Consider the following 10,821-nt stretch of genomic DNA (forward strand, 5'->3'; position numbering starts at 1 on the left):
TCAACCAAATTTCCTCATATATGCTGTGAGACATAACTCTAAACTCAACTTTCGCACTACTTCTAGCCACTACAAATTGCTTTTTATTTGTCAAGTAACCAAATTTCTCCACACATAGGTACAATAACTAGTAGTTGATCTTCGGTCAATAACAAATCCAACTCAATTAGCATTAATGTAAATTTTAATATTTCGATGTGATGCTTTCTTAAAAAATAACAATTTGCCAAGACTCTTCTTTAGGTACTATAAAATTCGATACATAGTCCTCAAGTGTTCCTTAATTGGATTATTTATGAATCTACTTACCATGTTAACCGAAAATTTGATATCTAATCTTGTATGAGAGAGTAGATAGTTTCCCTACAAGTCTTTGATATTTGCCCTTATCTATTGGTGGACTTCCTTCTTCTATTTCTACCTTATTCATTGTGTCCATAGAGGTGTCAATAGGTTTGCATCCAAGCATTTCAGTTTCTTTTAGTAAGTCTAGGACATACTTACTCTGTGAAATAGAGATGCCATTTCTTAAGTGAGCTACCTCCATGCCCAAAAAAAATTAAAGTGTCCCAAATATTTGATTTCAAATTCTTTAGCTATAAGGTTCTTTAGGTTGTTAATTTCTTCCACATAGTCTTCAGTAAAAATAACATCATCCACATAGACAATAAAAATGGTTATTTTTTCTTCAAGTGAATGTTTGATAAACATGATGTGATCGGTTTGGCGTTGTAAAAGATCATACTTCTTTATCATATTTGTAAGTCTATCAAACTATGCACATGGAGATTGGTTGAGGCCATATAAAGACTTTTGAAGTTTATATGCCTCGCCAAAATTGTCTTCATTTTTGACTCCTCGAGGGATTTTTATGTAAACTTTTTTTTCTAAGTCGTCATTAAGAAATGTATTTTTAACATTTAGTTGGTGGAGTGGCTAATCTAGATTTACTACCAATGATAATAACATTTGAATTGAATTCAAATTAGCAACAGAAGCAAATATCTCCTCATAATCAACACCATAAGATTGAGTAAATTCTTTTACAATAAGACAAGCTTTGAATTTGTTAATACTTTTATCTACATTGTGCTTGACAGTAAAAATCTATTTGCACCCAACTGAATTTTTCTCTTTGAATAATTCTAAAATCTCTCATGTTTTGTTATTTACTAAGGCCCTGATTTCTTCTAAAATAGCCATATTATATTTTGGTTGCATAAATGCTTTATGAATATTATTAAAAATCTACATATTGTTTAGTGTGATAACAAAAAATCAGATAACTAAGTGATAAACCTTCATAAATAATCACATTACAAATTAGGTGTTAAGTACATGATCTCACATATTTTCTTAGATCATTTAGTTGATCAAGATTATCAAAAGATTCAATTGAATTAGATTCAACAAAAATATTGTCTGTGTTGGTTTCAAGTATTTTTGAAATCGGTTCAGATTCTTAGTTTTGCTTTAAAGGTGTGCATTTACCCAGGTTCAGTGGCGTTTAGAAACTCACCCAGGTTCTTGTTGGTAATAAACAGATACCGCTTTATATACTTGCTGCGCCAGCTTAAATTTTTCTTGACGAACTGCCAAGAACCTTGGTTTTGGTTTGGGTGTTTGAATCATTGCAACTTCATGATTATTACCCTCTTCTGGTTCCTCTTGACAAACTGCCATAATCTACTTGTGCTTGTTGACAGAAAACATTGAACTTCATGTGTTTTAAGAGCTATTTTTTTGCCTCATTATGATTCCCCTGCATATTCTCGGTCACATTGTCAGGCTGCACCATGTTTTTTCTGCTTCAGACTGACCAGTATTTGCCTTTTTATATCTTTGGCTTTCAAAGTAATATCTCACAGGTTCTTTCCTCTTAACACCACATTATCAGCATTGGATTACCACCGGATAACTCAACGATAGACATCAGAAAGAACAAAGAAATTAATTAGATCAAATTACAAATAAAAGTTCTAACACCATCTTAATCCCCCCAACTATCTCACTTCTGATAAAATGTTAAACAAGGAATTGGAAACTAGGAACTTACCGGCTTAACAATATTGAACTAAATGAAACAGAGATTTAACAAAACTTATGTATGACTATTTTCACCATTGGCAAATATAAGATTATAAATAAGATAATAGATTGGGGGGTGGAGTGGGAACAAATATAAACTGAAATAAAAAACCTTAGTACACTAGACTTTACAATGTCGGCAATGCAGCACAAAAAGTCACTATCTTTGCAGCTTCCCTGCAGAGTGTAAGTATACCGATACCGATACAACACTGCAATAGCAAGAGAGATGAAGTAATTCAACATAATCACTACGCGTTTTGATCTGGATGAAATGCTATACTCCCTAAATGTGTAAGAAATAAGGCCTATGTGCAGGACCTTTTACCAAGCTGCGACATTGCAGATTATGACAGATGCCACAATTGAAGCTTGTACATAAGAGACTCTATTAACTGTATGGATATTAAAATGTGGCAAGATATAACTTATTACTTACATAGCACCAAGGAAGAAAGCAAGGGTAAGATGAAAGCCAAACAGAAACACCGAAACAACAGCTGTGAGAAGCATTGCCACCGAAGTAGAATACACCTGCACAACATTGGGAAGATAAATAAACACTGGAACTTCAATTGAAAGATTCAAAATGGGTACTAATGCATTATGCATGCACAGACACATTCCTCGTACCATTTGAGCCCTTTTATTACTCTACCAAATAGGCAGATAATTACTTTATGTTAAAAAAGATCATTTCCATAAGGTTTGATCCATTGAAATATTTTTAATTGTGGATAAATAATTCATGGAACACTTAGGGTATCTCATTATGAAGTGACAAATTCATTCCTTAGCTTCAATTTCTCCCGAGCAGGCTTCTAATATGAAGCTATAGAGCTATAGAAGATTCTTAACTTAAACTTCAAGCCACTTCATAGGGATCAAAGCAACCTTGTATATAGTATAACTAATAGATACATAAAATGAAGTTTTTGTTCATTTAAAATAAAGCACCTTATTTACAAGTTCCATCATCAAGAAAACTTGCAGTCAAATATAATGTAAACAGTGGAATAAACAAGTAACCCTATCATCTTGAGAAAGGACTGGCAACTTCCTTTATTGTTGATCAAACCACAAATGTATGTCCATGCAAATGCATGAACATTACTCTATATGAACAACCATGACATCCCTAACTCACAAGATTCTTACAAATTAGAGAAGTGTGTGTAAAAGCAGACAAATAAATGTTTGACTGCATATAAAATTTCATTTCATGTCTTACCTTCACAATATTGTCTGCATATTTCATTACCATTGATACAGCAATGCCACTACAAATGGAACAAATACATAAGCATATTTCATGAAAGCAAAACAGGGAAATTAACAGGTCAGTACTTAAATAGTACTTCACTAGGAAAAGGAAAATAATCATCAGAAATCTAAGCTCTCATTGCAAAAAGAAGATATATTTAGGCAGACGTCAAGAGATTCTTATTAGTTCTGGATGTAGTTCAGCTATAACAGTGCCAAAAGAAGTGCAGAGTTTGTTTATTGAACTTCAGATCAAGGGTTAGTCCATTTCTTAAAGTATTGAAGCGGCAGGTCATGAAGCAACGAGCTAGGCACCACTTGAATAGTGGTTGTGTAGCTCATTGCATTTTAAATAAGCTATTCTGATTGTTAAAAAAGTCAGTCTGACAATTTTTTCAGTGTTCACAATGTTCTCCAATAACAAACAAACTTTAATTCCACATAACTATCAGAAAAGATTGCAAGATCTTCCTAAATACTGTATCTACTGCAAAACAATAACTGGAATCATCAACTAGCTGCTAGCAAACTTGATCAAGCCAGAAAGAAGAATGTAATACCTGAGTGCATGGTTAAGGATCATGAGAGTGGTAATTATTGAGTATCCATGGAAGAAACCCCTGAGCAAATGAAACATATTTCAAAATATAAATAACTGACAAAACTATTAAGGAATTATGAAGTCATTAAAATAGAACTCCATTTTAAACTACTAAACAGAGGATTCTTCATTTTGTAAGACATAGATGCGACTACAAGTAAAAAGTCACATGCATACGCATACATGCATGACATGCAGAATTAATAATACTTCATTTTGTAAGACATAGATGCGACTACAAGTAAAAAGTCACATGCATACGCATACATGCATGACATGCAGAATTAATAATACTATTTCTAAGATAGGTGCCAGCAACAGATTAAAAGGCTCAGATTACTTGTTCATGACAGCATCAAAATCTTGTATTAGTATTGCTACAGCATTGAAGGCCATTCCGAAGATATACAACCAGAAGTTCTGGACATTTATATTCCTTGATGGGCGCTTCTTAATTATAGCCTGCCAGCAGAAGAAGTAAATAACTAACAAGAATTTCTATGAAACAGTCAAGAATTTTCCTAGTTGCACTCGGCAGAAGCTCTGTATGCCTTTAACTGAATTAAGGCTTTTTCATTAATCAGGCAACATTGGCTAAACATCTGAACAGTAAATAATCATCTGAAAACAAGTTGTAGCTTAAAAAAGAAGAATTGGAAGAAGTATCTCAAAAAACTTACCTCAGTGTACACTCCCGCAAATCCACTCAAAAGGGCCATCACCTGCAAAGCAAATAAAGATACCAATGATTAAAAATTTTGATTTGAAGCAATAAATCAATTTCACATTTCTCCTTCATTGCAATAAAAGACTAGAAAATATTTTGGCAACTTACAATGGCCATTATCCAACCTTGAAGAGGTGTTTGAAGAACACGATCAGAACTGCAAAAAATAATGCCATTTACTAAAGCATAGCCAAATAATAAATTTCAGATAAATCATAAAATTTTTGAAATTTAGAACAGAATGCCCCCGTCCTCACTGAGACTGGGAATATGAGATATTGATTGCCATTTCAAAGACTCCACTTATAACCATATAAAATATACAAGTTGAAATTCTTCAATCATTACCTGTCAATCTTAGACATTTATCAAGATGCAATAGACACATCCATCACTCAAACCATTATACAACAGCACTAAGACAATCTCCAAGATCAATAAGTTTGCATTAAAGTAACAAGCATATGCTCGAAAATGAACTGTGGACCCATCCAATCAAGGGAGCAATTAGAAAGGTTTATCACTCTTACCGAGAGTTTAGTTGCGCTGTGGTGCAGCCAGCACATAGAAGAATAAAAGCTGCCCATTGAATCTCACTTAATCTGAAATCAGAATATCGATAAGAGCAAAATGAATGGTATCCAAAAAGTTGCCAATACATGTTTATTTAGGTGTATCTTCCACTTGAATGTATATTGGATTTATTTCATAGAACCCAGCACAACTGTCCATTTCCATTGCCATGCTATGCTATACTGAATGATCAGCAGACATCATCCATCAACTCTTTTAAATGGAAAATGCCCACCATGCATAGTTTAAGGAGCTTACTTTTTCTTAAGGATAATACGATATAAAACACCAGTACTGATAATATTCAGGTTCTTCAGTATCTGATAACCCGGAGCATCAACATAGGCAAAGATGTAATACTGCAACATAAAATTGAAAAAACACATACAATTACATTGTGGAAAATAAGACCAAAATATCATTACTCACAACCAACAATCAGAATCCACCTGTAGCAAATTCTTGACAAGATAAAGTACAGCAGGAATGGGATAAACAATAACTTCATCAAGGGTTGTACTCAACCTGATTCAATGACAGATAGAAGGAAAAAATATGTTAATCATTTCCATTATTAGCAAAAGATGTATTTAAGTCATCACAAGTAAAATTTACCTGTTATCTTCTGTAACACCTTCAGTTTTCCATATTCTTGCCAAGGCTGCAAGTGATAATGCACATTTCAAAGTCTCCACCTGTTTCCAAAAATACAAGTAGGTCAATCCCATGGGCATCATGTCAAGTCAAACACAGGATGACCATTCCACTCACCAAAAAGTTTGCTGTGGTGACGCTATACTCATACTTCCCAGCTCTCTTCGACCAGACAATAAGTATTGCTTGTGAACTTGTAAGAAAAGTCAATGCAAGTGTAACAACTGTCCTGCTCAAGAAAAAAAAAAAAAAGAAAAGAAAACCACCATCAAATTTATCTTTTCTGTTTTTTTTTTTTCTTATTTGAAGCTAATATTACAGAACAAAATCAGATTATATAAGCTGCTCTTACTTGCGTTTCCACTTGGCCTGTTCCGTTGCAGGGACATTACTTACAGAAGCTGCATATCAATGGCAATTATAACAGAAATGAGAAAACAAAATCAAGATAAAAATTATGCAATGGAAATTGCACAGTATTCAAATATGACTTTAAACAAAACATACCAACCCCCAAAAACCCTTTGCCGCGTAGATTCTCAATGTCATCACTTATTGTTCCTCCATCATTATCCTACAAGTGACAATTCATTCAAACACGAATAAAACATTGGATTAAAGTTCTTATGAAGACAATTTCAATCAAATATGGAAAAATTTCACATCTCTGCAAGTAGACAGTATTTCTTCAATTTACAACATAAACAATTACTCAGATTGTAAAACTAAATTTACTATAATATGAAATACTGTTAATTTACAGTTCTTTACTCCAGTAAATAAAAATAAATAACAATTAAATCAAACTTTCAAGGAATTTAAGAGAAAAAAAATGGCCGCTTGATTCACAGAATGGAGTCTAATACGAGTTTTAAACAAAAAGAAAAAGACGCTAATGCCGTTGAATAAACAAACAGGAATTTTTAGCCAAAATCAACTTTAAAAAATTAGTGACGATGGATTTAATTTGGCGTCCAAATGTGATAATGAAGAAAGTTGCTAGGTACGAGTGAAGACAACGATAAAGAGATAGGATTACCTCATCTTTGATTTTGCGATACTCCATTTTCGAAACAGCTTCTAGCAGATCTCACAGTTTTGCTATTGGCTCTGCTTTTTTTTTTTTCTTTTTTTTTTGTAGAATAAACAAGTTTTTTTCTTTCTTTGTAGCGAAAAATAGAAGAAATGAGCAAAGAAAAAGAACATGGGCTGACTCGAACCTTACTTGAGTTCGGTTCACCGACTTTGTTGATTGGGCTTCTGAGATTGTAATCCGTAGGTCAATGGCTGAGATATAGCCCATCATGTGTCCAATGTCATTTTAATTTTGGCCCAAAAATGACATTGGGGCTCCGTACACAAGGTTTGATATTCTCTGTAAGAATGGAAGGTTTGCCCTAACAATTTTTTCTTTAAGAAAAGTGTATTAATATAAAAAATGTGACTCTTACTTATAAAACCATAATTCAATCCTTGTCTAGTTGACATAAAATCATTTCCTCTCAAGCAAAAATATTATAAAATTCAACAATCATTTAATTTATTAATAAAATATTAAAATTTTAATTTTATAAATCAAAATTTAAATTCAAACAACTTGAAATAAAAAAATTACATACCCACTTTATTGCGTCTGTTTGTTGTTGTTCCAATCTACTCCTAGTATAATGCTTGATGGAAAATGATTAGACAAGGGATCTGCCTTGATTAATGATTAATCAACACCTAATTTGACAACTTAAGTCACCGTAATAAAATTAAAAAGACTAATTTCTCAAATTAAATTTTAAAAAATAGAGATAAAAATAAAATTTGCTCTAGAAACAATCATGGACCCCACAATCATCATCTATTTTTCCTTAGAAAAATAGCATAAAGCAGCCCGTATTAGATCTGTGAACACTACGTTTTGCCTCTCGCCCTTCTGTCTCTTAAGCAAGAAACGCTACCCCATCAACCATTTTCACTCTCTTTGGCGTTTCTTGTTCTTGTTAGAAAACAACCATGAGCTCCATTATACAGAGCTTTCGAAAGAGCCAAGGGCTTCCTGTCTCTCAAGCTGAATCAAGAGAGCAGTTGCCAGGGTTACGAAGAAGGCTTTCCTCTCTGTCTCTCAAATTGCAGCCTATCTCTTCACCAGCAACTTCATGGGCATTCCATAGATCGAAATCATTGTCTTCCATGGGAGAATATGCTGGAAGCTCCATCAGGAAATGGTGGGACTGGGGCTGGTCTTGGGTTCTCTCCAGAAAGCCCATGTTTGCTCAAGACCTTGAAATGAATGAAGAAGAAACTAGGATTCTCGGCTGCCACAATAAAGGCAGCTGGAGACATGTTTTTTACAAGGTTAGGTCTGAGATAAAAAAACTCGTGGGATCTGACAAAGTTGGCCTCCCACAAACTTTCAGGTACGATTCTTTAGAATACTCCAAGAATTTTGATGATGGAAAGAAAATCTATGGTTGATTTGGAATGCATGATAAATGGAGGTGTTCAAAGAAAGCTCTAAAGGGGAGATTAATAAGCTTCTTTGCAGCCAGATTCAGATCAGAAGAGAGACGGTAGAACTCTGTGTTTTCTGTATGGCTCATGGTTTTTCTTTTTTGGGTTTCAGCTTTCCTTTATTATTATAATGCATATGTTCATTCGTGAAAAGAAACAATGGCCTGTAAATTGTAATTAAATTGTTCTGTCTGTTATGAAATGTGATTTTGCTTGGAGGGGAAGAGTTAAAACACTTCAACTACTCGTTCGTTGAGATGAATCCACCTTACTCCACTACTTGCACTCTCCTCTGGCTGGTGGCCAACCACACTTACAAATCTTCATAAATTCAACTTAATTGGCCCTATGGCTATGATGGTGCCATTGAACAAAATGAGAAGTCGCAGCAACAGGGTGGATAATGGATTCACTGTATTAGACAACATCTATTAGCTACAAATACAGTTGTTGTTTTTTTTTTATTTCATTATTTATTTTTGCAGGTTCAAAATCAGTGTTGTATTTATTTATGTAATGCAATATCGAATTTTTCGTTCTTTTAGTCATTTGCAAGATATATTGTTCTAACAATTCAGATTATTAATGCAAATATCCTTAAAAAAAATTATATTTAACATGTTCAAATCTCAGCTTATATAATTCTTCTCCTAGTTATAACTTTTTTTAGTAAAAAAAAAAATTCTGATAAGGATCGAGGGAGATCGGCTATAGAAATGAGGTAGTAACTATTTGTAGTAGTAATCAGGAATTAAAAGGTGTAGTTTTACAGAGTTACACCAAAATATTGGGTGGCTTTCTCTACAAAATGTCGGTGCCAGACACAAAGGTGCAATTCCAATCATAGCCAGCGAGGATAACATGTTCTGGTAACATTCTCCATGCCAGCAAAGCCCCCATGATTCATGAGACAAACCAAAGCCTTCATCCCACTGTTACAGATAATGAAAGACATTTCCAACCAGTTACTTAGATTCAAGCGCCATTGAAAGTGTTGGTTTCCCGGGCATCAAGTGACCTTGAATCGTGCCGAAAACGTGTCGGTGCATAAATTTGGGTTTTGTCAATTGATTCTCTTTTTCTCATAAGCTATAAAGATAATAGATGTATCATAATTCTGTTTTGACCAGAACTTATAAAGTCATATGGAGGCCTCATATCACCGACGAATTGAGACAAATATCCGTCGGTGAAATCTCAAATTTGTGTTGGGAGTATCCACCGATATAAGACAAATTTGGGTTCAAGGAATATAGATTTTTGGTTAGGCTCGGCAGGACATTGGTTGTGGTCCCTCCGTCTCTCCAAAATGAAAGAGACAGAGGAAAAAGGAAAAGACAGCGATCGTATGTTGTCCTCAAATCTTTTGGCCGCAATGAAGCTGCACATGTGCTACATGGTGTCTGCTGCCTAATAGTTTGATATTTAGTTCATGCCAAGTTCTGCCGACGAACAACAGGTTTTGGTTCGATTCAGACAACAAAAAAAAAAAAAGCGCTAGTGATAGCAACTTCCTAGCTTTTCTTTTTAATACTACCACCAACATGTTTATTTTATTCATTTATACCATTAATCAAAGGAGTTATATGGCTTTTATGATCATTTAGGCTGGATATGCTGGATCCAGTAAAATTTTAAGAAAATTATTCATGTGTTTTCTTTTTCTTTTTGGATAATATAATATGTGTGGTACTGAGGCTTGCAATTTTTAAGTTATCAAATCAAATCGAAATATCAAGAAAATAAAATAAATGTAAAAAATAAATTTGAAAACCAAGCAATTTTAAGTCACATCTATGTAGAAATTGCAAGAAGTGCCTTTGATGTGGCAAAGAATTTTAGTAGTAAACACATGAATCATGTTATGAAATATAGAATTCAAATAGCACAAAATCAACATCTCTATCCAATTTTCACTGTAATATATGCAAAAAAAAAGAAAGAGAAAGAGAGAGAATTTTATTGATAATAATGCAATATGAGAATTTTTTTAACAATCATTTATGGTATTTAATTTATTTAAAAATAATTGAAAACTTAGAATTTTTGCAAATAAGTAACTGTCATTGGCAGTTGTTTATTGTAACTTCTCCTCCTTGGAAACCATTGATGCTCTGAGATCAAACTGAGGATAAGATAAAATAAAATTAAAAACAAAGGACAGCAAAAATCAAAGATTGAAAATGGCATCAGTAGCAAGCAGTGTGATATCACATAACAGAACTGTGAACTCCCTGGCTTTCCCATTGCCAAAATATAACGGTAAACCATCATCAACATCATTCTAAAGTCATTCTTCATTCATTTTCGCACCCTCAATAAGTTTAATTATCAATGCAGCAATAGCAGAATTTTCACACCATCTTGCCAGTTGCAGATAATGGTACACACATAAGCTGGGGGAGCTGGAGCA

General features: G+C 33.7%; 2 protein-coding genes across 2 annotated transcripts; one reads left to right on the forward strand and one right to left on the reverse strand.

Moving 5' to 3' along the window:
- Positions 1–1,928: 1,928 nt before the first annotated feature.
- Positions 1,929–7,095, reverse strand: LOC111283086 (CMP-sialic acid transporter 4-like). Its single transcript, XM_022871480.2, has 15 exons — positions 6,946–7,095; positions 6,414–6,480; positions 6,259–6,307; positions 6,024–6,135; positions 5,868–5,947; positions 5,702–5,777; positions 5,511–5,611; positions 5,210–5,281; positions 4,788–4,836; positions 4,633–4,674; positions 4,293–4,414; positions 3,912–3,971; positions 3,320–3,368; positions 2,528–2,622; positions 1,929–2,300 (listed from the first exon to the last, which is right to left on the reverse strand). Exons 1-15 carry the CDS (start codon positions 6,970–6,972, stop codon positions 2,249–2,251), a joined length of 1,053 nt encoding a protein of 350 aa, XP_022727215.2. The 5' UTR covers positions 6,973–7,095; the 3' UTR covers positions 1,929–2,248.
- Positions 7,096–7,789: 694 nt separating this feature from the next.
- Positions 7,790–8,522, forward strand: LOC111282124 (uncharacterized). Its single transcript, XM_089761038.1, has one exon. It carries the CDS (start codon positions 7,911–7,913, stop codon positions 8,370–8,372), a length of 462 nt encoding a protein of 153 aa, XP_089617164.1. The 5' UTR covers positions 7,790–7,910; the 3' UTR covers positions 8,373–8,522.
- Positions 8,523–10,821: the final 2,299 nt, after the last annotated feature.

Source organism: Durio zibethinus, chromosome 5, assembly GCF_047325235.1.
Source record: "Durio zibethinus cultivar Kanyao isolate XHJ-2024 chromosome 5, ASM4732523v1, whole genome shotgun sequence".
NCBI lineage: Eukaryota > Viridiplantae > Streptophyta > Magnoliopsida > Malvales > Malvaceae > Durio > Durio zibethinus.